At 43.5% G+C, this 27,621-nt stretch overlaps 1 protein-coding gene across 8 annotated transcripts in view; it reads right to left on the bottom strand.

Moving 5' to 3' along the window:
- Positions 1 to 1,078: 1,078 nt before the first annotated feature.
- The window catches only part of PROX1 (prospero homeobox 1), a 53,030-nt gene continuing 26,487 nt past the window's right edge, over positions 1,079 to 27,621 (bottom strand). For 7 of the 8 annotated variants that reach the window (XM_016166483.2, XM_016166478.2, XM_016166476.2 and 4 more), the window contains 2 exons: positions 26,584 to 26,778; positions 1,079 to 3,270 (listed from right to left, as the gene is read on the bottom strand). In XM_016166483.2, the coding sequence (XP_016021969.1) occupies positions 3,082 to 3,270; positions 26,584 to 26,778 (384 nt within the window). In that variant the 3' untranslated portion in view covers positions 1,079 to 3,081. The remainder of the gene's footprint in view (positions 3,271 to 26,583; positions 26,779 to 27,621) is intronic. The other variant, XM_016166484.2, reaches the window with a different exon arrangement.

Below are 27,621 nucleotides of genomic sequence, written 5' to 3'. Positions count from 1 at the left end.
TCTCCCGCTTTGTTTTAAAAAGACACAAAATATGCATAGCTATCAACGTTATGTCAAACAGCCAGAAGAGAAAAAAAAAATCTAGTGTTTATTGCAGCCGTAGTAATTGGAAATAAAGTCAAAAAGATGAAATCGAAAGCCACAGAAGGCACAAGAACAATTGTACTTGTGGGGAAAAAACTGGTATTTTGAAGGATTTTTAAAAATCCTCCCGCTGGTGCATTTTAGGTCTAGGCACAGACTATAGTCTCAAGTGTATATGCAAAAATAATTCAGGGTTAGCAGAAAATAAGTGGTAATGTGGTATTTCAACATGGACTTTAGACTTTTTTTTTTTTCCATGTAAACTGTCCCTCATCCTTCGTTCTCCCACCATAGAAAGTTAACTTTCTCTCAAGTAGCCAATTTTCACTTGGTGAGAGTTAAGATTTGAAAGATGGTGATTTAAAGAGAAAAAAAAAACCTGTTAAATAGGAGTTTTGAGAGACAGGTTTTTGTCATTTTCCAATGCACTGGGAGGCACAATATTTTACAATTGCAAAAGGGGAGGAAAACACCTTAAAACAAGGTGATTGAGTTCTAGTTTCAGAGCGATGAGGTGAGCTTATCTTCATGCTGCAATTTCTACTCCATAGTAATTTCTATGCCTCAGTGAACATCGAGAGGATATTATCGTTGATAAGAGCATCAGCGTTTGGTTGTGAACACACACTTCTGCTTAATTTGGCTATTTAAATTAGAGAGGCAGGGGAGAATAATACTAAAATCCAGATAAGCCTGGGATCAATATTGAATTTGCCCCAGATCGAGAAGATTCTAGCGATCTGAGCACACAAGCTGAACACACCGTGGTTTTCCCTTTTACCTCGCAAACGGCAACCCAACGCTGATACGAATTACATGGAAATGCAAAGACCCAGTTGTATCTGACGTGGACAGTGCACGCCACACTCTTTTACATGAAGCGAGGCAAAAGAGTGTGACCAAGGCTTGAGATTGCTTCCCTACCTTATGCTGATTGAATTTTTTTTTTCTTTTTTTGGTTCGCATTTTATTCCAAGGTAATGATTATCTGAACTTTTTTTTTTTTTTTCCTTGAGCAAGCTGGAACAAGAACAAATCGGATCTGATGGCTCTGGGCGCGTTGTGGAAGACAGTGCAAGCCACGTGATGTGTCTGTGGGCGCAGAGTGAAACCGGTAGTGTTCCAGCCCACGCCACGGTGCTCTGTCTACACTGCAGGGGCTGGCTGGTTTCCTCAGTGATGCGGGCCATCAGAGGACTGTGCCGTTTAGTTTAAAGTCAGCAGGTTTTAAGGCTTTGCGCTGACAATAACTGCCTTCATACATTCCTGTCCATCAGCAGAATTTATAAACAACGTTAAATTACAGCGATTGGTCAACTAGTCAGGGATGTGGGTCGACCTGCATTCTCCGAAGTCAAATGGATTTTTAGAAAATTTAAGGAAAAATAGTATTTATGTTCTCTATGACATAAATACCAAGTTTGTTACTGTGTCATTTTAGGAGGTGTATATCAAATCAAATTACTTAAAGGGAAGGAAGGGTTAGGAAAAACCTACTAGAATGAACAAGGAATTCTTACTGCATCTGCACGCAAAATCCATCTAAAAAAACAAGTGTGAATGCCACACGACTTTTTAAGAGCAAATATGGGACGTTGCCTACCTTTGAAAAATTGGAAAAAAGAGAAAAAGAAAAAAGAGGAGAACCATTGAAGAAAGCATAAAGTAGCAGCTAGCTTTCTCACGTGTGCTAAAATTGTGTCTTTTGGGTCGATCCCCAAACTTTGCTATGCTATTCACTCTTCTCACATTTTGGTCAATGCTAGCATCTGAATTAGAAGAGATTTTATCGATTGCTTTAAAATGCTACACCTAAAATGAAGAAACACTTAATTAGACTGTCACCACTTTGAACTATCCATCAGGGTAGTGTGGAATTGTATATGAAAATAGGTCATTCTCATACATGCTCCTCTCAGGAGGTGAAGATCAAGTCAGCTAATGGCTGTCAACAAACTTCTAGCGTAAACAGGAAATTTATGGTCAAGTGGGGATGTCCTTTGTTCCTGACTATAGAAAGGTATTCAGAAAATAGATTTTTTTGGGGGGGTGGGAAAGTGTTAAATAGTAAACGGTAATAATAATTCTTGTAAGCATATAAACAAATTTGAGCAAAGAGTAAATTTGAAACTTATGTGCCTTTTAATATCTGAAGCGAGATAAATAGAAAATGATAACAAGTTACAGGGTTTTTTTTTTGCTATGAAGAATGATATAGACTCACTTATTATGAAGAAGAACCTATTGGAAAATTTAGAGAGGTGACTAGAGGATCATGGATGAATTTCCGGTCTCATCTTAGAAGAGTCAGTTTTGTGAAAAATTGCTTTGCTTCCATGAGAAGTTGGTACTAGTTTGGGGTATTTGCCATTTCTCTTAGGAAAGGCTTGACAGTGATTATTTTTCTTTTTTAAATCTGGCCTTTCGTGGTACTTTTTAAAAAATAAGTTGTTCATCTGCCATGGGCGTTATTTTTCAACATGTAGTGAAAAGCTACTTATTGAGTTCAAACCAAATAGTTAAGTTCATGAAGTGGTTTCATTGAGTTTTCCAACCTTCTTAGCAGTAAAAACAAGAGACACATCACCGTAGAGCTGTGCTGTGTCGTGGGCGCCCCTCTGCCAACCGCCTTTTACAATATACCATCGATCAGGCAGGAGCATCTGTAACAAATGCCCTTCCTTGCTAATATAAACTTTACGCACGTCAACATTCCTTTTTCCCTGAAAATTAACCCTATTTTAAGTCTCCAAATGTTAAGGGCCTTGGGCAAAAGTAAACTAAAGGCAGAAGGAAAATAACCATCCCCTTGCAATGGAAAACAAAAGAAGTTGAGAGAAAGGTAATGAGGAGGAATTACCAGCTGATCTCATAACACATCCATGCCTCCCATACACATATATATATATATATGAAATCAAAACCTAGACACGTAGAACTTGGACATCCAGAGGGGACTGCTACTATTCATACATTCGAAAAGAGTTGTTGAAATTTCTACTCATGAAGCAGCTCTTGGAGGCAGTTCGGGGATTTGAAAATCTCAGGGACTTCACTATCCAGCTTGCAGATGACCTTGTATATGGCCTTCTTCCAGGAAGGATCAACATCTTTGCCTGCGATAATGGCATTGAAAAACTCCCGTAATGTGATCTGTGCAACTTCCAGGAATCTCTCTGGAACCTGCTGATACAAGGAGACAATGGCATTAATAAAGTTTTCAGTTTCAAGTCTCCAGTTCTTCAAAGGAAACTGAGCTAGGTTCTTTGTTTGAGAAAGGGGCTTACAATGGCACCTGCATTTTCTAAAAATGGCCGGCCTCTATTCTCTTATGTAAAGTTGTTATATATAGCAGCATCGTAATATGGGGGTTGACAGCTTTGTAGAGTTGTAGAAATACCTGGGCCAAGGATACATGCAGACCAGTGGAAAAGCTAAGATTTCATTGAGAATATTAGGGAATTAATTAAATAGGTGTATTCCAGAAGCAAGTCTCCAAGCAGTCTTTCAGACTGTGAATCCTATCTCCTTTGGATTTCCATTACAAAAAAGAAATGTGTTCTCAAAAGTAGGATAAATAATTGGCCTTTGATATAAACTAAGCCCAAGAAAACCAAAGTCAGACTTGAGTGTTTGAACCAGAGGGTTGACTCGCACGCTAAATTGTATATCAAAGTAATCTGTACTATAAAGCACTCTACACACAAAAAGGAGTGAGATAATGACATTAATCCCGAGTCCCAAAATATAAAATTTTTAATGAATCTTAAAATTCTACACCAGAAAATTCTTTACTGTGAGATGAGATCTGCTCCATAAGAAAGTGATTTATATAGCTAATAACAATAATAATAATGATAATAAAAACTAACATTTTGGGAGTGCTTATTAAGTATTGGGCACTGTGTTACAAACCGAACATGAATTATGTCATTCCATCTCCCCAGCATCTCTATGAGGTGTCATTATCCCCATTTTACAGTGAGAAAACCGAGGCTCAAAGAGATCAAGGAATTTGTTCTAAGTCGTTATATCCCAAGATAAACATTCAATAAATATTCTTTTTAGTATCCTAATTTTTTCAATCCTTGTCTTCCACAGCAGTTAGTATATATGTATAGTGTGTGTGTGTTTGTGTGTGTGTGTGTGTGTGTTCTTAATTGTTTATTTAATAGTCTGACCTGTTGTCTAGGGAAAGGAGTAGCTATTGATATTCTTTTTTAGTATTCTAAAGTGTGGCCTGTCTTTCCCTATCTCAAGATAATGGATTCACAGAATCATTCCAAGAGCTCATAATTTTCCAAGTACACATTGATGCTCAGTAGATTTTTTTTAGTGGGGTACTTTTGCATTAGTAACGTTTTATTTTTACAGTAAGTACAGACATAAGAGGAAGTAGATGCCCTATAGTTGTATGTGTAGACAGATCTGTCTACACATATATAAGAGATGAAAGATTTTCCCATCAGTTAAGACAAGCCACTTATCAAACTAAGAGGGAGGCATTGTCCCGTTGAACATAATTGATCCTTTTCTCCCCACCTTTTCTCAATTTGTGCAATAGACTTTTCAATAATGATAGTGACTGTTAAATAAAACTAGAATGGTCATTATTTTTACACAGACTGTTTTAAACATTTAAAACTGGACAAAGAAGTTCAATGATTCCAGTGGCAAGTCACTTGTCCTTTAAAATAAACCTATTTAATTTCTAGGTTAAAAAAAAAAAAAAGGTCCCCCACCTGTGGCCAATCAGAGCCTAGCAACAGGGAGAGCTCCGAGTGGCCCCGCCCAAAGACACACACATTGGCCAGGTTCTCATGTTGTAGTTCCCAGCACTGCCTAAAAAACCATCAAAACACCACCTTGTTCCCTATCAATGTGCAAGCCCATAGGCCCCGGTGGCCATTCCTGCACAGTTCATCTGGAAGTTTTACAAAACTTTGGTGATTTTTCTCCAAACCTCCTGCACATACATGAGTATTTGTGGGATGGGAGGGGCCTGGAGGAGAGATAAGCATTCCCACTCACCTTATACTAATAAGTGAAACGTCACTAAGCAATTTTTTCCTGAGCACTCTCCCCACTTCCCCCCAAAACAATTCTTCACATGTGATCAAATGGGCATTACTGAGAGAAGGAATCTGGCTGGAAGGCAGTTAGGCAGTGAGGATACCCACTCTACTTGGTTTGGGAGCTGCTAGCCAAAAGCTACAGAAACATAATCATGAGCACATATTAAAATAAATATTTAAAGCAGTGTGGTCTTACTGGCCACTGGCAACGGAGCCATGACGAAGATCTATGTTCTTTGAACACTCGGGGGCGTGGCGTGGCATGGCAAGGAGCTGTGAGGGACAGAGGGGACCGCAGCTGCTCCAGATGAGGTCAAAGAAGGTGGAAGCCCCGCCCACTCCCAGGAGCCCCCGGGGCTGGGAGCCGGGTGGGGGGTGGGGGAGCAGGAGGAAGATCAACCTAGAACAATGTCAGTCAGCACTAGAGGGAGAAAAGGGTAGTTCTAGCAGTTGCCTGAAAACAAATTAAAGTGACTTCTTGTGGGGAGGGCAAGGGTGGTGTGCAGGATCCACCGTTATCATTTGCCATGCTTCTTAGTGGTTTTTGGCGGGTTTTATCCTTTTTAAAACATTTGTTTCTTTTAGTACTAGTACTCTCGGGCTGCCCTTTAACATCTTTTGGACTCGTCTTGATATTATTTAACTTTTCACCAACTTACATCTAGTCGTAATGACTTTATCATAAGATGTCTTTAGAGAAAGAGCCATGGTTTCTAGTCTCACATCCCCCATAATGCTTAGCAGCGTTCTTCTGAATCATCTTTGATAGATCGTAACGAGATCTCGCCTTCTGCTTTATTCCATACTGCTCTAGCATCACACTCATCTTTTCCCTCAATACTTAAAAAAAAAAGAAAAGAAATTTTTAAAAAAGATGGAATTTAACAAGTTGGAACAGATCTCCAAAATCATCATTTTATACAGGAAGAAACTATGTGAGTCTATGAGATGAAGGAATTATGTGATTAAGAGACTCATGAAAAATAACTTGTCCAGGTGTCATTCCATTAAACCATTTTTTGCTCCTTTTTCATGCATTTTTAGTTATTCCTACTTATATGAGGCATCAAAACCTGGATAAGCTGTGGATCTGATTGAAACAAACCACAGAAGATCTAGTTACTTCAAAATAAATGGGACTGGTACAATAATCTCAGGAGGAGACTTTGTCTTTGGTTTATGCTTGGGAAGGGGTGAATTCTTGGAGAACAAATAAAATTGTTTGCTCATTTAGTGCTTACTTTGAGGCAATACTCCTGCAACAAACTGGGTTACATAAAATAAAGTTATAATGAGATCCTCTAATACTAGAGCAGTTCATCTTTTTTGGCGGCTCCAGAGAACAGGCTGATGGGTAGCAGCTTATCTTCCGAGACAGCCAAGGAATTCCATCCCCAGGTAGAAATATCACCCATGGGAAAAAGAGACCTTTACCTCTCTGCTAGAAACATTTCCCCAACTCCACTGAACAGAGTAGAGTTGGGGGCGGTCCTTTCTGATGCTTTTTGGGCGGGGTGCCTTAAAATTCAGTCTTCTGAGAATAACACTGCCTCAATTTTTCTGTACCTCTTCACACCTAATGGATTTCCAATCACTAATAAACATCTGCAGAAAATCCCTTAGTGACAAGTAATCCCTTATCTAGGTTTCTTTTAATAGAACCCAACAATGTGCAGAATGAACCCTAGAGTATCTCCTCAGCATCAGGTGGCAACAGTCAATCAAGTCCCTGGAATGCAAGACAATGCAGGGCTGCTGGGAGGGGGAGGGAAGGCCATGCCTTTGGACATGCCACAGGGGAAAAACAAAAGGCCTCCAAAGTCTCTGGCTGGGACTCTGAAGCTATTGTGGGAGCTGCTGTGCGAGTGTTCTTCAGGAGAGGAGAGTGGAAACTTTGCTCTGATAAAAGGCATCCCAATATAGGAGCCTCACCCTGAACGGTCCTGCCTCTCCTTGCCTTGATATTTGGAGGGGAATAATATTGCGATGAGGTACTTGAAGGCACTCATAAATCTGAAGGGGGCTGGCTATCAGCATCTACCAATTTCATCACAATTGTTTGTACTTGAGTCTCCTCGCAGCAAGAGGGCCTTGTGGGCTTCCATGAAACGGGGAAAACGGGAGGATATTTTCAAGTCTGCTGTCTGTAGCTGGGTTGTGCGCATGCATGTGCATACACACGTGCGCACGCGCACACACACACTGAGGGGTGTGTGTGTGTGTGCGCGCACGTGTGTTTGTGTGTGAGTGGTTAGTTTGCTGCCCATTTTTTTTTTATCAGAATGAGTGGCAAAGACACATTTTCCCCTGTCTTCCTCCTCCTCTTCCCAGTTGCGTTACCTTCAAGGATGATTTGTTTTATTAAACTGACTGTCCCTAGCCTCTGCAGTACATAATAAAAGCCTGACATAGCAGGCTGCCTGCCTTCTGTGTCCTGCAGACACTCATCATAAGTGTCAGGACATACCAAGGTTAGCGGTCACTGAAAGTGTGCTCGCTGGCCCAAACCTTGCCAAACGCTCTTGGCAGCTGAATGAATGTCACAGAGAATAGAAGGGGAATTATAAAGGTTAAAAAGAAGACAGCCTTTCTATTTTCTGGAGACAGAGAAGCTGATTTTTCATACCTCTGAAACATCCACAAGCTCATCTATCAGCCTCTTGTGGGGGACCTAAGCCTTGCCCCTTGCATAGTTCCCCATGGATACCTTTCCATCCTTGATCCCCTTTAAAAATTGGTCCACTGGCCTAATTTCATCAGTGAAATGATCTCTGCTGAAATAGACAGAAAATAAACCAGGTACAGACCTCTCTCCCTGGCCCCTCCCCAAAAACCACTGTCTCAAAGGGCTTATTAAGCTTATCAATAGGTTACAATTTTATCCAGGGAGATCATCATCTCAGTTCATCTTTTATACTATGGTTTTTTTCCAAGGAGACATGTCTCCTTGGGAAATGGAAAAGGAAACATATGGATGGGCAGGAGTGGTTAACTGATGGAAAAGTAAAATCCTGGCTAGTATTTTGGTGAATTAGCTTGTGTTTAAATTTTCTTTCTTCTTCCTTCTCTCTCGCTCTCTCTCTTTTTTTTTAATACTATAAAAGGGCAATAAAATGCTGACTGTAAGAAGACAATGTCAAGGAGAAAAGGGTACTGGTATTTTGGATACTCTTCACTGCTCGCCTTGGAGAGAGAGTTATTCTTGTCACAAACCCTTTTGTCTGCATCTGCTGACTGCTTGCCTGTAGCCAGCAGCATACTTTAACTGTTTTGTCACCTCCTAACATCACATGCATCAGCTGTTGGGCTTTTGTTACGGGTATTGTAGAACTAATCCGCTGTGGCTGTTCTACTGTGCAGTAAATAAAACAGAAACGGGCTTCTCAGACAATTCTGCATGAATATTTCAGATGGCTTTACAACTCCGATTCACAAAATCAAATAAATAAATAACTCCCACACCCCCTCCCCCAGCCTCGACCCACACACAGAAACAAAACCCCCCAAACCAGACCCAGATGCCTCCAAGTCAACCGCATTGAAGGCACTGACTGAGCCTTCAAGCAATTATTTCTGTGAAGTTGAAGGGACAGCGCTCTCTCAACTCCAACGCCCTGCTATTCATATTTGTTATTAGAGTCAAACACATCTAACTCCAAAAACTGGGCAAGCGACTTTGAAAATCTGGAGAGCTTTTTCTCCTTGGGCTTTCTAAAAAACATGTATATGTGTGTGTGTGTGTGTGTATACACACACACACACACACACATATACATACATACACATACACACACATATGTAATGTCATCAGAAATTTATAGAGTTGCCTTGTCAGACTGCTTTTAATGTTTCTCCCCTTCCACTCATCTGAAAGGAGTCAAAGGAAGATGCTTGTGCATCCAGTTCATCCTAAGAGCCTTTTGAAATGTCTAACCTGTATAGGCGGACAAAGGGAAATTCAAACTTTGGGCTGGATTCTTCAAAACAGAATTTATACCGTGAATTTTCTTACGGTATAGACAATGCACTAATCATATAGGAAGCGTTTTTCTAGATGACTTTAAAGGGTCTTTGGAGGGGATAAAGAGAGAGAAGGCATCTGCACGTGGATGTACGCGTTCACGCATGCACGCGCGCGTGTACACGCGCACACACACGCAAAGATCCTCAGAAAGGAGACAAAGTTGAACTACTTCCCCGAGCATTCATTCACCCCAGCGTGCACATGGTTCCTCTAAACAAACTCTCCCGTCCCTGCTGTTTGTTAAGTAAATATTGATCAAGGAGAGACATATCTCCTGATGGCAGTGGCACAAGCTGGGGACTTAGGCTGCAGACAGAGTGGACTTAAATGGATAAACCTAGATGCTTTAGTAACTCCTCACAGAGATTATCAGATGAAAAGGCAAGAACAGATACGTTATTGCTGCTCCTCTACCCTGTCTCACTCTCACTGAATTCTCCTGCCAGAGGTGGAAAGAGGAATCATGGCGCTATGAAACATAGTTACAGGATGCTGTTCCTAAGGGTCTCCCTCTGCAGCCATGCGTGCATTTATCCTGTGTGCACAGCCGGGGACGAACTGGCCCTTCGGAAGGGAAGAAATGGTGTAGGATGCTACACGGAGCGAATCGTGGAATTGTGTCCCAATGCCCTCTCATTACAGAGAAGGACCAGATACGGAAGCAGGCATAAATGTGCTTTGGAAAGCTTAAAATACCATCCAAATGTAAGATGGTGGGTTGGCGCCTGGAGGAACAGCCCGAGTCCTGGAGGGCGTCTCGCTGTGATTGACACGTGTGCACAAAGCAGTGCTTGGAGAGGGGCTTGGAGGACGTTCACTTGGGTGACTTTATTGGCTCAGCCAACAAGTTGAGAAAAGGAGCTTTGTGTTTCCAAAGTTATTTCGGTCATTTCATGATTGCAACTTGAATCCGTGTCCAGAGCTGAATGGCCGTGTGCACGTCCCTGGGAAGGCCGGTTCTAAAATCGTCTCTAGAGACTGGGTCTTGTGTATTCAACACTGAGCACCATGGGTCAAGAGCAAGGTATGACAGTTTCCGCCAAACGGCTACGTGGCTTTTATATTTTATTAGGATGCTCGCACTTATGTTTGGAAGGGCTGGCCCTATCCAAGCACTGGCAGCAAAGCTGTAACCCAGACTGGGCTATATGAAATGAGGCAGAGGAAATTCTATGAAAACAACAAGTTTTCAGACTAGTTTGTTTCACTCTGATGCTCCAAGTGGCATTTGGCTTTCGGGGGGACCCCACTGGATTAGATTTGCGTAACGCCCATACGTTTTTGGCCTTACAAGTGGGCTCACTTCCTAGGTACATGTTTGCTACTTAAGTATGTAAAGAGTAAACACTTATAGGAAGTGGCTATAGTTCAAGGCTGTCCTTAAAAAAAAAAAGAAAGAACACAACCCAAAACAAAACAAAACAAAAAAAAAACACGTTTCCTCCATCTAAGCAAAGGAACACACGGCAATAACAGTCTGTATCATTGTTTTTTTATAAACCTTCAAAAGAACAATGTTCTGTTGAGCAAAATTCAGTAGCATTCTGTAAACATTAATTTAAGGAAATCAATAGACTCAGTGAGCTAAAGCCATATTGCAAGATAAACTGGCCAGAGTGCCACTTTATCAAATAGATTTTCGTTTTCTCAGCTAGATAAAGACAGTTTCAAAACGGCGCAAACGTGTTGCAACCAAGGTTTGAGAAGTATGTGGCCTTCAAACAGTCTGCTGGTTCCTACTGCAACGCTGGATAAACATACTTTAAAAATGATAAGACGGTTCGGAATTGATTCGGCTTTCAAATTTTACATATAGATTTCTTGGCCGTCTCACAGGAAAAGAATAAAACAACAACCGTGCATTCAGAACAGAAAAATGTACTTGGGAGAAGGGGTTAAATTGTCTTGAGAAAGGGAGCTCTGGGGGCAGTGTCGGTTGATGCCCGACTTTAAAAAAAGAAAGGAAGAAAGAAATCTTTATTCATGCTGACCTGATGGGCAACGGGCCTTCTTGCCAAAATCCAAAAGCCAAACTCTCTCGTGGCTTTGGGATCAGAGGTTTCAGCTGGTGGAAGCTGCTCCCGGTCTGTGCTCACGAGCAATGTCATATTCATGTGCGAGGGGGTGGGGGCGGGGAAGGCGGCCCAGGGAAGGGCTGGGGAAGAAGCGTGAGCCCCAGAGCCACACAGCAGCCCCCACGTTGCTCTCAGCCAGACTGAAGGACCCACAGGGATAATTAGAAAAAGTGGCGCAAGGAAAGCAGGTCCCTCCGTCTGTCGCCGCGGACCGACGTGGAGTTTGTGGCAGCACACGCCCCGGTTAAACCGCCTGATGTCCTCCAATGCCACGCCAGCCCTTATAAATGTGGGTAGAGTAGCAACCAGCTATGACATAATGGAAATGGCCGCTGGAGGAAATGCAATAAAAAGAAGGAACGGTCACATGGAAACTGCAAGGAGGGAGGTAAAGGCTCCACCTTGAGTGGGCGGTGGCGCTCCATGAGAAAGGGTCACAGGAAGTGGACTTTGGTCTGTCGTGTGGCAGGGGGGTGGGGGGGGGGCGGCTTCTGGCCATCGCCCCCCGCAGGGGGGACAGCGGGAAGGAGCGAGAAGCAAGGGCAGAGACGAGCCCCCCCGAGTCCTTTCTTTGCTTCTTCATCTGAATTTGCATCTTTCTCTCTGAGCAGTGGGTAGTTACAAAGTACCGAATCCACAAAAAAAATGTCTACACCTTTAAAATGTTGACTGTTAACATATGTCTCATAAAAAAAAAAAAAAAAAAAAAACATCACGATGATCCACAGTGTTGAATAATCGTGGCTTTCGCGTAATGAAAAAGAATGTTTTAACACCTCCTACTCTACTTGTGGATAATGTGTGTACGTATATACATGTTAAACTGTTAACAATCCACTGGCAGCACTACATATAGATATTAATATAAATAAAACGATTTCGCCATAGCCCCAGAAAAAAAGAAACTAGCATGTGGGGAACAGAATGACAATTTTATAATAAAATGGAGAGATTTTCTTTCCTTCTCAAACTCTGTACATGTTTCAGAGAGTGACTCCAAGTTTAATCGAACAATAAAACAAAATAAAACAAAAACAAAATCAGAGAAAAAGCATCAAAATCTAAAATCTAATACTTTCCTCCACCCCTCCACCCCTGAGATACTACAAGATACTCTCAGATCTTACAAACGCCTGGAACTCTCTGCTGGGATTACATATCTGGCAGGCTGTTCAGGTTAGATAGAGCTGGACCAAAATGATTCCATCAAAGAATCATAGTTTTGGAACGTCAGAACTAGAGGGAATGTCAGAGAGAACACGTCTACCAAAGAGAGAAACAACCCCGGCTAGGGGTCGGCAAGTATTTTCCCTAAAAGGCCAGGTAGTCGATACACAGGCTTTGTGTCCATATTCAATCTCTGTGGCATATCCTTCTTTACAGTCCTTTAATAATATAAAAACCATTCTTAGCTTAGGTTCATTAAAAAAAAAAAACAGACGAAGGACCTGATCTGGCCCATAGGCCGTAGTCTGCCAACCTCTGCTCTTAGCCAAACATGGGGGCCAACAACTTTTCTGAAGGCCTAATGCTCTTTCCTTCTTCACGAGTTTCATGGGCCTCGCTGGGTTAGCACACTGGTTCTCCTTGCAGGAGAGCTGAGATTGCCTCACCCAGATTCAACCTGCAATGCCACATGTTCCTCAAATTTGTCTAAGGCTGCCCTTGGAATGTCCTTGGAATGGAGTTAGTGGACCACACACAGAGAAGGTCGAGAAACCAGGAAGATTCCAGCCTCCCCTGCTTTGACTAGGAGGTTTTCACTCGGAGCTTTCCTGCCGGTAAATATTTAAATGTAAATTTAATATTTTAAATTTAATATTTTAAAATGGAGGAACCTCTCCCTCCTTCACGATACATCTAATGAATCAGCTTCGATGAAAAAAATAAACAGTGTACTGTCACTCTGTAGTGTTAACTAACTTCCCTTCAAGTCAGCCCCAGGAACGGTGTGCCATTGGTGGCTGAGTTCAAGACAGGTTGATGGTGCTTGATATTAAACTTTTGCTTCAATTCCCGGGTGAAGTGTTAAAATAAATAGGGCCGAGCTTGGTGCCATTCTCGGATGGGAGATTATCCAAAAACAACACGGCATAAACTCTCTAATATTGCACGAAGGGAAGCTGGAGCACAGATAATCCAGTTACTCCTGTTTCATTCAAGAATGCATTACGTGATTGTTTTCTGCAGTAGATTCACCTTCGCAATTAAGCTTTGCCGAGGCTAACATTAACACTACTCTGTGTGCCCTGTATTCATGTTGATGGAGCAACGGGCATGAGGAGCCTACAGAGAAATTGGTAGGAAATGGGGTTCGGGCGGGACCATCGGAACAGCATCGCTCACAGTAAGCACCCAAAAAAGCACAATGAGAGATGGATGATCATCAGGCAGAGCTGCAGAGAACCATCAGGTCACGGGACATGGTGCCACTCCTCCAGCATAGCTTATGCTCCCCAAGTCTAGTCTGGGTTGCGTGGGGAAAGGGCTGGGATTAAACACCTCAGTCCCATCTTTAGGTTTACACTGAAAGGTCTCTGTCCCATCAGAGAAATTCCATTTCATATTCCCAGAGAACTGCGTTTGGTCTCTCCGCCACGATCACCCTTGGCAAAACCAAGGATGAGTTGTATTTCAAAAGCATAGTAAGAGCTTGTGAAGGGCTTTGAAATCCTTTTTTTAAAGAAAGGTAAATAGTTTGAGAAGGCAGAGGAACAGAGCCCAGGACGGCCCCAGGAGCCTAGGAAGTTCTCTAGACCAGGGGACCCCAACCCCTGGGCCATGGGTCAGTACCGGTCTACAGCCTGTTAGGAACTGGGCCACACAGCAGGAGGCGAGCGAGCGAAGTTTCATCTATATTTGCAGCCGCTCCCCAGCACTAGCATCATTGCCTCAGCTCCATCTCAGATTGCCAAACATTAGACTCTTCTTGGAGCACTGGTCCCTGGTACCAGAAAGGTTGGGGACCACTGCTCTAGACCCCCACCAATGCCTAATGGGACTTGAGGTACTGTTTGTGGTGGAGTCTCAGAATGCTGCCAAGACCTAGGGTTGGCTCTGCTGAAAGGCAATGCCAGGAGTTTACACACAGACCGTCTTGTACGCCTTCAGGTCATGTAAAATGATGAATCTTTGAAAATAGTTTCTACATTAAAGGAAGAGCAGTGGCCTCTCGTCTTTCACTTCTGGTCATTTCTCTGCCTTCACTCCTGCTCAACCCTCCACGCTTGTTCTCAGTGAATATATTACCTTTTAATAAAGTCCCTTTTAGTAACAGATTTAATTTAGAAATGTTCAAGTAGAGTCTTCAAAACAAAATTTGGGTACAATAACCACAAGAAAGATGAAAAATACATATCCAAACGATTCATGTGAGGATTTGATACCTACCAACCACAAACTCATGCGCACCCACAGAACCCCAGTGGAAAAGACTTTCGTGATCCAGATCAGAAGTCCCCCTACTTCCGGGCCTTGGACTGGTACTGGTCCTTGGCCTGTTAGGAACTGGGCTACACAGCAAGAGGTGAATGGTGGGCGAGCGAGGGAGCGAGCAAAGCTTCATCCATATTTGCTGTCTCTCCCCAGCGCTAGCATCACTGCCTCAACTTCCCCTTAGAGCATCAGGCATTAGAATCTCATAGGAGCACCGGTCCCCAGTGCCAAAAAGGTTGGGGACCGCTGCTTTAGATTACTGTCATTCGGGGAATATTTAAAGGAAAGCATGGTGTTGCTTTTGCAAAATTTATTAACCAAGCCCAGTCGTGAAAGTAGTTCTACCATCTAAAACAACTAATTCTGTCTTGAAAGAGAGAAGATGTTGTATATAATACAGAGATTTCTAACACGCTGCGAATACTGAATGACCGGGTTGAGGTGAGGCCCCAGGTGGAATGTGTGGGCGCAGGTGCACAGACACCGCCTTAGATTTGTTCGGGGCCGTACTATCTCCTAGAGCACCCGAAAGCAGGAGGGCTTCACTGACGCATGTCCCCCTTGTTTGGCTGCCCTGGTCGACACAACAAATAAAATGAGCAGCGAGTATAATGATTAGCAGCCAATTCAGTCAATAAACTGTTTATGAATTTGAAAAATTAGTCTCTATAATCCCAGCAAGGGAGTTGCCATGTCTCCAAAGGCATTGCTGAGAGATCTGCAAAGGGAGCCTTGGGAGGACACGGAAATGGACACCCTGGAGATGTTGACTGAGATAATTAAGCCACAGCAGATCCACGAGGGTGGAAGTGGCCCCATGTGGACGCCGTCTGGATTCCCAGGGGATCCACAATCAGTGCTCAGAGTGTTGCATCGTGCCCGGGATATATTTAGAGAATGCATAATGTCTTCTATTCTAGAATTGCAGAATTTCAGACCTCAAACAAGGCTCTGTGCTTAATCTTATCACTTTACAGGTGAGCAAAGTGGCGCCTCAGGAGGCAGGTGTTGCTGGAGGCAGACCCTCCAATCTGGTGCTCCTTCCACTGTACCCTGTCATCTCACTGCTGCCCTTCTCATCTGGAACCGATGACTCCAGAGACGGTCCAGGCTGGTGTCACCTTCACAGTCACACTTGGAGCAGCAGGAATCACTTTGTCTTTTTAAAACCAGTTTTGCCTTGACTCTTTGTCTCAGTTTTGACGAGAACTCTCTGTTTGCCCGTTCGTTTGTTTTGCTGTTTAGGGTCAGCAGGAAATGATGCAATAATTGGGCTACTGCCAGCACGGACAAGGTAACTTTTACCTGGCTCTACAAATGAATAAAAAACAAATGCTCATTCAGCACTTACTTTGTGCTAACATATTCATGGATATGTGTTGGAGTCTCACGACAACTCCCCATTTTATCGATGAGGAAACTGAGGCACAGAGAGAGTAAGACATTTGCTAAGGTTTCACTGCTGGAAAGTGGCAGAGCTGGGGTTTGATCCCAGGGACTGGTTCCAGAATCCATGCTCTTAAGTTCTGCACCATTTTTAGTCCAGGATCACTGACACTGGGAAGACTCTCTGAAGAATTTCCCCTTTAAGATTTCAGGATGATGCTTTACATGAAATAACACCTATTCATAAGTGAACGCTTTGTTTCCATCTTGAGACTAATTTAGAGACCAAGCTTTCTCACCTTAGTTGTCATTTTTATAGACTTGAGCCCAAGATTAAGGCTGTGTCTTCGTGATGCCAAATACTCTTACACTCTTTCTACAAAAGCCCTGAAAACATCTGGACCGCATGGTGGATCTGCCCATTTTTTATTTGGCTGGATATGTCCTATAGAAAATGATCAGATTTGCCAGGGCACTCACCAAGAGTCTCACAAATTTATCTCATAAGATCATTTAACAATAAGTGCTACTGAGATGCTACTCGAGAAATCCAACTTTTGGAGCAATCAAAAATGTCCCGCTGGATGTGTATGTGAGGTACACTCATAAACTTTGGCATGGCTGTCCACACCTGGAATTAGGTTCCATTGTCTCCTGTCACTCTCCCTTGGGAAAACAGTCACAGTGGAAGCGAATTACAGGGGCAGCCCACTCACTGTATGAGATTAGGCTTTTAAAAAGGATTAGAGCTCCTTAATCTGCAGAGATGAAGATTAAGAGGGAGTAATGATCAAAGTCTATAAAATCAGAAAGGAAATGGAGAATATGGCCACAGCCCTGTTCACAAATCCCACGACATTATAACAAGGGACATCCCTTTGGAATTCTAGGGGAATCACTTTAAGAGCCATAAAAAGAAGATACTATTTTCATGGCAGGTAATAAATTGAGAGAATTATTATCTGGAGGAGTGGTATATCCTGAGAATGGAGTTAGGTTTGAAATAGGTTTAAATAAACCCATGGGTAATAAAACCATAATGATCCAATAATGGGAGGTTGGGGATGTTCTGGGGACATCCTGAGTCTTTTGAAAATGGTTCAATCAGTGACCGGTACTGGCCCCTCCCAACATGCTCCCTGGTGGCCTGTGATCTGGCCATCTCTCTCCTCACCTTGTCATCTAGATCATCCCTAATATTCAGAATAAGACTAAGCGACAGACAAGCTCAGGAACATGCACAATACGGCAACACATTCCTCAGAGAAAATTTCCTTTCCTAGGATTCCAAATTAGAATTCAGGACAACAATCTGACCATGATTGCCATAAAATATGAACTTACTCTTTTGGGTATACCTTAAAACTAAAATCTACATTTTATTCAAAGATAGAGACATTAAACCATCGCACGTTGGTGTGGTTGGAAGATAAAAACTGGTTAGACTCTCTGTGGGGGAAGCTGCTCAGAATACACCATCATAGATCGGTTAATTCAATTTTAAGGGGAAATTAAAACATACCAGTTACAGAGTATCTATCACAGCCCAAGATATTAAGTCTAAAATTCACTGCAGTTACTCTAGAACTCAGCACACCTTAACTAAAGATCTGGCTCTGTTAAACACACAGAAAAAAAACTTTAAAGAAATGTTTCAGCTTGCTTCCTAAACAGCTAAGTGTTACTCACTTTAAATATCTAAGTAATAGGTCATTGCTGGGGGCTGAGGAGGTTAGGAAGGCAGAAGGCGGGGCTGGGGACTTTGGGGGCAGAGCGGAGACAAGATTCCATTCAGATGAATACAACGTGCACAGCAAGGCATGAAGAATCTTCTCTGTACCCCGTTTTGGACAGCTTTCTGAAAATCGGTAAAATATGGCAACACTGTGCAAAAGCGAATAAGGAGTCCAGAAGAGGGAAGGGGTGGAACGGAGGAGAAAGTCTCACATCGCATACGCGAGATCCAGTAAATCCTACTTCTAACCCCATCTCCCATCACAAACTAGGAGCCATCACTTGGTGTCTTTTCAAGTTTGAGAGAATAGCACTCATGTTGGGGAGCGGTTCAAAGTCACTATTCATTTGGGAGAGTGGGAAAGTGGGGAGGTGGTAAGGGGTGGGATGGGTTAAGGGGTAAGGAGTCACCTTGCGTCTCATTGTAGACTTCAGAGTGTTTTGGGCAAGAAAACTGGGACATCTGGAGTTCAGAAGTCGAGGAAAATGGGGAAGAACCGGCAAGATGAATGCATGATCATCAGCTACACAAAAGAACAGAGCAAAAAGAAGCCTGGATTTGGGCACTCGCGTCTGGCAAGGAGGCCGGCAGCAGGGCTAATGAAGCATTTGTGGCGTGGGACGTTTGCCAGCGCAACAAAGAAGATGTGCTCGGGCTCTGCAGATGTGCCAGGGCCCCCAGAGCAAAATAATGACATAATCACCATCAGTGTCACAGACCAGACTGTACACAAGGTGACAGGGGAGGGAGGGCCTGTAACACACACACACAGGGAGGACTGTCCGCGACCCGAGGCCTGGGATGCAGGCAGAATGGGTCTGAAATCCGAAGGTGAGGCTGATCCCCACGCTGGGTGTGTGTTTTTAATACAATCCCAGCTCTTCCTGCTGGGACAGAAATCTGAAAAGCCTAAGAGAAATCGGGACTGGTCAGAAAACAGTGAATAAAGAGAAGCCAGGGGAGAAACGGAAGGAGAGAGTTTTGAGTCCAACTCCTTCCATCTTCTGCAAAGTTCTGGGCTCAAACTTTCACGAACCTGCCCTTAGCCATGCAACCCCGAGGTGTAGATATTATCAAGGATGTCAATGTTTCATGCTGTAAAGAAAACGCCAAAGAAATATTTTGGGGACCCCCAGGAGGTTGGGGACACAAATTAGCAATGAACGATCCCTCTCACAGTGAGTGCAAAAACAACATGAAGGCAGGAGGAGCCACCCCTGCCGGTTTTAAACAGGAGGCCCTGTCACCTGCCCGTGGCTCCTGCTCCATCCATAAGGTGGGTGTGTTGGTACAGCTGTCTGGCTTTTAAGGGACTTTTGTCACTTTGAAAGTGAAAGTCTGTTTGAGGAGCTGAAAACAATAGCCCAGAGCCCGGAAGAAGGGCTCTCGGCACAAAGGACTTAGACTACCTACGCCAGTGTCTCTTTTCATTGCTTCTAATGAAAGATTCATAAGAATAACTTTAATTTTTTATGACCCCCTTTTTGGTACGACTAGATTCGTTGCGTCAACTTCCATACACGGGTTCTCTTTAAATACCAAAAGGTCCATTGTGGAAGTGTTCTACAGGGACAGGTTCTGGCCATCCCGTAGGTCCCTTCCTCCAGAAGAGACTGCTCTGAGGGACACAAAGATTTTCCCTGTGGTTCCCTTCAGCCTTGAAGCCGCTGTGAAAGCTACAGTGAGGTGATCTTAATCCTCCCTAATGTGCTAGTTTAACTGCTCCTTGGGAGAATGATTATATTTGTTTTTCTTGGCTTCACCCTATTTAACAGGAAGAGTAGTAGAAGAATCATTAATGGTTCTCCTTTTCCTTTACTTCTCAAATAGCCGTCTCCACATTGCCTCTTTATTTTGCGTCTTAGCCAAAAAGGGAGGAAGGGAACAGCTCATATATATGTATATTTTTTTTATGCCATGTTACCAAATAGCACTGAAGACTGGCTGAAGGCATCCACTAAAGGTGAAACAGTATTTTTAAACCAGAATAGTCTACTTTCAAGAACCAAAGCCCTACATGTCACAAAAGAGAATGTTTGCGAAAGTACTTATTCCTGCAAATTTATACCGAGGTAGTGAAAAGGAATGAGTGAATGGTCGTTAAAATGTCTGCCCTATGGCTGAGGAAGAGCCGAATGGTTAAGGTGAAATGAAATCAGGTGGGGGAGGGGTGGGGGGTGAAGTGGGGAACGAGGACATTCGATTTAAAATGTTATCCGCCATGTGGAAAGGGATCGCCAACTTTTGGAACAAGCTCGAGTTCGCTAGTGAGTTTGCTTAATCTGGACGAAATAAACAGGCTCGTTTTCAAAAGGTTGTAGAACTTCTCCAGACGTTTAATCCAGGATGGGCTGAACACAATGATAGCATCCCCCTGACAGCTCCAACCACCGGCAGAGGCTCTCAGGGGAGAACTCGCCCCCTTCCTCCTACTGATGACCCTTTGTGGGACGAAGAGAAAGAACCGAGGCAAGGAAAACCGAATGTCCACAATAGACACCACTCCGCACACTGTCTCTGAACTCTCCTCATCTCTGAAGGACAATTAATTATGAAGGCCTTAGGGGTAGGTCGAAGCAAGGGAAACCCCACTGCTGCCCCAGCACCACGGCTGCCACCTCTGTGTTTGCTAAATGGCTTCGCCTGTTGGGGTACAGCCACCCAGAGAGCCAATAGATCATGGGGGGGGGGAGTGGTAGGGGGTAGGGGAGGGAGGGGAGGGAGGAAAGCAAAAGATTTTTTTTGTGTGTGCGCCTGCCCTTGTATAATTCTATTCTCACTGTGAACTCATCCATACACAAAACACAAGGACAATTTTTTTTTTTTTTTTTTTTTTAAAGAGAGAAAAGCCACAGGGTAGGTTGCAGCCGAAACGGCCTCTCAGTGGTGTGTTAAAAAGGATGGTCTTTTCACCGAATCATTTCACAGAGGCAAAACAGACAAACACAAAGAGTTGAGACTTTTTCTCCGACATTAAATGGAGTCACTGATAAGGTCAGACATATGATACCTAAAGACATGAATCTGTGAACTCTTGAAGTCAAAGGCCCTCTCTGTGCCGAGGAACAATCTTTCAAAGGAAATAGATCATAGAACTCCACTGAATCCGCTTTAAACTTTATGAAGCAGGAGGAGAAAAAGCTCTAAGTAGGGAAGCTTGACAGAAGAGCCTTGAACTATTTTCTGAAGGAAAGATGAGACCCTCCCTAGGCTGCCACAAAACATCTTTTTTTTTTTTTCTAAAGGCTCCTCTGAACTTTGATATGTGCCAAGACACTGCCATTGAAAGCCGTATAATTATGTGCTATAGCCACTGCAGAAAATGCTTTGTTCACCACAACAAAGGACAATAAGCAAAGTAAAGCGACATTACACTGTATCTTTTTCTTTAAGAATGTTGAGAAAGGTCATGGAATGCTATAACTAATAAAGCTGTTGAGTAAGGAGGTTTTAAAGTTGATCTTACTGTGCTTGAATGTAACCCAATGACAAAAAAGACACGGGGAGCTAAAAATGCAATGACATTACCAAATAGATGATAAATCAACGGGCCCGCTTCATTATACTGATCAACACCTTGAATCGCAAAAGGACAGCGGAGCAAAAACGGGGCCCGGAGCACGCGCGCGATCCTACCGCCGCCCCGCCCCCACCCCTTCCGCCCCGCTCCGACCCTGGCGTCTCTACCGCTCTCTCCTTCAAATCTCAGGCAATCATTTCTGTGCAAGGAACGTGTTCCCAGACAGCCATGTGTGTCCGTATATTTAGAGAACATTCATTTCGTCTCTTAAGAGATCAATTTGGCTTGTCAGTGGTGGGACTGGCAAGGAAAGAAGTGGTAAGGGTTTCTTTGCCTCCCCGCCACCCACCAAGAGTGTGTCGTGTGATCATTTAAACAGCTCAGCGGCTCTGAGGCCAAAAGACTGTAACAGCGGTAAAAGGTTTGCACTCGTGTGCCAGTTTTCCAAATGATCACTCATATTTAAGTATCTATTTGGAGCCGACAGCAGTGCTTCCTAAATCCACCTGTCCTCGTTTTTCTTTAAAGAGATGGCAGTGTGAATGAAAGACTTCCAAATATATTAAATCTTCTTAAACGCGTGTTGTGTTGAAAGCAGGGGTGGGTTGGGAATGGTGGAGGGAGTAGATCCGGGATGTGTGTTTTAGTGTGCATGTGTTCGGGCGTGTGCTGGCGGGTAGATGGTGAGGGATGCTGCTTAAATTTTCTCTTTCTCAGAGGAAAGTGAGGAAACACAGAAAGAGGTCTGCAGAAGTATTCTTCTTGCCCGTCGTGTAAAATCTAGAAGAAGTCAAGCCACAGGCTCACTGATGGGGCCTCTGCCTAGTGAGATAGTAGATTGATTAGCGGGCGTTTATAAGCCCGCTAATCAATGAATCAAACTCCCCGTTCTCTTTATTTCTAAGCCTTCCATCCCCAAACCTGGGTCTTTAGCCAGCGCAAGGGAGCTTAGTCACTCTTACTGGGAGTTTGAACCCTGTCTACGGATAAATGACGAGCCGCTGAGGGCCTACGAGGGATGCTTGGCTGACCACAGGGGTAGGGGAGCTACCTCACGGGTCTCGAGAACCAGTAAGGATGCTCCATGCGGCCTTGGATTCTGACGGTGATCACGACCACCTTTCCTGCTGCAGTTGGGGAGAAAACTAAAAAGCGATAAAATCCAACTCAGATGTCCCTAAAGTCAGAAGTAGCAGCCTGGATGGAGGTCTCTGTCACATTCTCTTAACTGACACACACACACAAGACCATTCTCAGCCCCCCACCCCGCTTCCCCAGGCTTTGGATCATTCTGCCCTTCTTAGCTGCACCACATCAAGTGGTCAGTCTACGTAATGGAGTCACATTAGGGTGGTGTGTCTTTTGCCTCCTTAAGTAGTGCAATTCACCTTGGTGAGTTACGCAGGGAGGTTGCCTTAGTTGGGGTCTTTGCAAAACCTGTACACGGGCCTCGGAAACTGACAGCAATCACTGCCTCCTTTCCTGCTACAGTTGCGAAGGCAACAAAAAAAAGCAATAAAATCCAACTTGTACGCTCCTAAATTCAGAAGTAGCAGTACGATTTAAAAACTGGGACGAAATCCCAAAAAACCCCTTTCCCTCTCCATAAAAAAAAAAAAAATTGGAAGTTCATCAAAGCGAAGTGAAAATGAAGTATGGAAATATATACCGTAACACCTGGAAAGACAAATTTATTATTGCCAATCTCATTAAATGTGAGAAGCAGGGACGAAATACGCAGCCTGTATCTGAACGCCCCTCTCCTGCAAACCTTCGCAGACTCACGTTCAGAAGCAGGCAATGCCCCATGCGATGCGACCAACTTTCTTCCCTTTAGCACAAACTAAAAGCGCAGTTCATGCCCCACCCCCTTCGGTGTCTTCTTCCACACCCCCTGGGATTTCTCAAGCTCTCACCACCCTAAGTCTGAATGTTGTGCCAAGAATCCTGGCAATTGTGTAAACTGATACAAAAGGCAGAACAAGCTCTCCTGTCACTCAGAAGGTCCTGACTCATAAAGGCCAGGAAACGTAGGGTCTAGAAGAGGAGAGGGATTTAGGCCACTCCCTCTTTCCTAGCGATAAACCTTCCCCATCTGCTTTATTTTCCTGCGGGCCAGGGGTCAGCAACCACTCTAGCTTTGAGAGCCATCAGCAGCAGGGGCTGGAGGGGGATGGTGCTAAGCAATGACAGAGGTGCCACCAGCAAGCTTGTGACAGAGGCAGAGTTGGGGCAGAAAGCTGAGAAAAGACAGGAGGAGGAGAAGAGAAAGAAGGAAGAAGGAAGTCATGTCCAAGGAGGAAAAACATTAGCCTCATTTCTTCTCACACCCTCCCCCACCTGCCTCTACTTGGCCCTACCCGAATTGAATTACTTAAAAACAGTGTAAATTTTTAGGCCAACTGAGATTCTTCTTGCATTAATATCCATATTATTATAACTATTCATATTAAATAAGTTAATACTGGTAAAATGCTTAGGAGAGTGCCCAGGACATAGTAAACAGTCAATAAATGTTAGCTATTTTATTACTGCTACAAACAACTGATTGAGAAATTTAAAAATGCAACCAATAAGATGTTTAATTATGTGACCAGCTAATACTCAGTTGGGTTAATATATTCCTTTGACAGGATCTTTGGGCACCATGGTCCATCTGTTTAAAAATTTAAAGAGAAATGAGGTAGATAGTTCTCTACTTTGCCATCCTCCTCTCTTGCTCATATTAGACTACAGATTCATTTTACTTGACTTAAAGAGGAGGAACTTAAATGCAAAAGTCACACAGTGCACAGCGTTATCAGCTGAGATATTCGGCTCGAGGTGCCGGGTCTACCTCTGGCCTGCAGCCACGGCCCACACTGGTAAAGTGACAGTGATAAGACCAGTGGCTTTTTAAGCATCTTACTTAAGCACTGACCTCCATGCACACAAACACAGAAAAGAAGGGATCATCTTATCTGAAGCTTTTGTTAGTAAATGCGCCAAAACCGAGAGGTGAAATTAAAAACTATTTGGTGCTATTAGGGTCACGTGTGGCGGTGGGCGTGTGTGTGCGTTTGCACCTGTGAGCATGTGATCAATGGGGGGGCGGGCCGGGAAAATCCCAGGCTCCTGCTTCTCTGTCACCACATTTCCAAAAGGAGTCTAGTTTTTACTGAAGGAGGAAAAAGCCTCGACTAGACCAATAACTTGTCTGAAGTCACATGAGAAGTGACAAAATTGCTCCCTGGGCCCCATACTTCTTGCACTGAAGCAGTCTTAAAATAGACACGACAGATAAAAGCGAGGTGGCCTGGCTGGAAGTGGATATGATTCAGAAAGAGAGAAATATCAGATGTTAATCATATTAAAGCAGGATTTAGATGATGCTAAATGGAGCAGCTCGTCGGGTATCTCCTGATGCCAGCCGTCCCCTGTTTGTGTCCTTTTGGCCCTTGTGCTGTGAGTAGGGGATTAAATTCCAACCAGGTAAGGTTTAAACAACCCTTACGATCCTAATGTGCACTGCCAGGATTTGTTCTCTCAAGCACGTTACACAGCGAAAGTGTAGCACTCATCTTTTACGAGGCTTGATGCAGCCGTGAAACGAATATTTGTCATAATAAACTACAGAGAGTTCGCCGGCGCACAGCTGAATTCTCTTAGCTGAAAGTTTAGAGCAACAGACTTCTCAGAAAGGAGGGGGTTGAAGTGAAGTTCTTAATAAGACTTCTTTAAGTGTTTCTCTATAGTCATATTCTTCAGCTTTAGAAGAAATCTGCTAGAATGTTCCGTGGAAACAGTAAACCAGTGACTTTAAAAACCGAGACTTTAAAATTGCGAAGCAGTACAAGAAGGATCCCCACTTCTAACATGATCAGCCAGAGAAAAACTTTGATTAGAACAATTTGACAAGCAATCTCCATTTGTCTTGGATAGCACAGACAAACTGGTGTCTTGTAGTCTAACCTGCAAACTTTGGAGGCAAAACCACAACTTCTCCACTGTTAACTTTCCACCTTTGGGTCTTTCCAAGCCACCATAATTGATCTGCACTAAGAACAGTGGGAGAAAGGGCCAAAAATAATGAGCACGCAGCGGTGTGGGCAGCGAGGCTCAGGTCCTTTTGTTGGCCAGACCAAGATGTTCCTCTCTCCTTTGAAGTTGAGAACTTCCTGGGCATTTTTGGGTACTTAGCTGTGTGAGGTACCCAGTGAGAATATTTATACAAGGTCCCTGTATGAGCAGATGAAGGAGAAAACATTCCTATCCTCCAGACAATATAAGAAAAGAACCAGCTTTGTCGAGCTATGGCCTGTCTACTCTCATGGTCGGGGGTTCAGCCCACAGAACGGTCACAGTCCCACCTCTGCCTATTGTGGCCTCAGCCAGCAGGGCTCAGCAAAATGCCTTTGTGAGTACTGGGAGATTCGCTAGCGTTGTCTCATAGTCATCACGTTGCAATGAAAAATGTTTGCTGAGGCACCACATCAGCCCAGTAAAGAAATGCCTTACTCATAGCCACACGTCTTTTACTGTTGCAGAGATTTTGCTTCCTGGGAAGTGTTTATACTGCTTCATGTGTATCTAGAATATGCGTGTTGTACGTATATAAGTGTGTATGAGAGCCTGTGTACACAGAGCAACACACCCGTGAAGCTACACGTGTGCAAAACAAACACTTGAGGTTCTCCTCCCAAAACAACACACACAGAAACAAAAACAAAATCTGGATGCATCTCTTATAATATGCACTCAGTAAATTGTCATACTACCTCTCCCACAAAGGAAATAAATGCTGATTAAAGACAGAAACCATAGAATCACTGCCCAATAACATTTCTAGACTTTCTTAGAAAACAGCTTTTGCAAGATACCACTGCACATAGCATATTTTCAGCTCAATCAACGTGCCAGAACCTCAGTATGAAAAAAGGCCTTTTGGGGTGGGGACCCCTTCTCCGGAAAGGGAACACTTGCCGCCATTTTCTTCGGACTCTCCAGTTCCCTTTTTCCATGGCCAAATGGGTTTTCTGTGGAGGGAGCAGAACCGGCCAGTGGGAAAGGAAAAAAAGTGGGTCAGTTCCCCAGGACTCTGATAGAAATCATGGGGGACGGGGAATCCTCACTGACGTTCTACTTCTTACCGTGCTGGGGGATGTTTCTGTGAAATGCCAACACAGAAACGGATTTGAGGCCATTTCCAAAGAACATAAATTTAAGAAACAGCAAAGGGAGAGGACCAGAAAATAAAGATGAGTTCCTACCTCAAAGTCATTCGCTTTATTGTAGTGCATGTTCAGAGCCCTGTATAGCTCACAGTCTCTGGTTATGGACAGCTCTTCAGTACTGGTGACTCCGTCGTTGATGGCTTGACGTGCGTACTTCTCCATCTGAATGTAGTAAAACTCACGGAAATTGCTAAACCACTTGATGAGCTGAGAGGTAATGCATCTGTTGAACTGTTAAATTTAAATATTGAAAAGGATAAGTGCACTGCCATTTTCTTCATTTATTCTTTAAGCATTCAAAGCATTTTTCAAGTTCCCCTCCCTTCCTTACTTGGAAAGGTATGTTTTTAATTCCACCGAAATGATGGCAAGAGAGCTGAGAGCAATGAATGATATACTCACAGGATATTATAAAACCGATCAACAAAGGAAACCACATCACAACCCCTCCACATTTGAGATGGAGAATTCACATCCTAAATCTTATTTTTCTTAAGCCAAATATCTTACTTTAAATGTTGCTCTTCATCTTTCAGTAAAACAAATTGCATTCGTATACTTCTTACGGACATTCATTCAAGCCATGGAACCCTGGGAAGAGTTATTAATTTCAAGTACCGGAGATGATAAGCCAATGACTTCACCACTACATATTTTCTTTTTAAATGAGAAATTGTGTCATCACGTGACAACCTCCTTCAATGCCGGAAAATGGCTTTCACACAAAGAGGGAGGAATTGGGCATCTGCTCGTTTTCTCAGCAATGGGTGATCTCGGTGGCCATCGTGCCAGGATTCTGCTCAGCATTTGCACACGGTACTCACGTCCAGTGCTGTCTGATCTGCCCACGTACCTGTTCATACACTTCCTACAGCCAGCCCTGGAGAAGACCCCCTTCTGCTGGAGGCCACGCTGTCTGGGGGATGTGGTTAAGACGCGGCACATGGGCGGCAGAGACGGAATCTTTATTACATTTTTTAAAATGCCAAGTGTCCGTAACAGGATTCGGCTTTAAAACTTTGTCTACCAAGGTTTGTCCATGAACTTTAAAATGAAGATGTTCCTGGATTCACC

This window comes from Rousettus aegyptiacus, unplaced genomic scaffold, assembly GCF_014176215.1.
Source record: "Rousettus aegyptiacus isolate mRouAeg1 unplaced genomic scaffold, mRouAeg1.p scaffold_m13_p_17, whole genome shotgun sequence".
NCBI classification, from domain to species: domain Eukaryota; kingdom Metazoa; phylum Chordata; class Mammalia; order Chiroptera; family Pteropodidae; genus Rousettus; species Rousettus aegyptiacus.
This window is presented reverse-complemented; position numbering and strand designations above follow the sequence as displayed.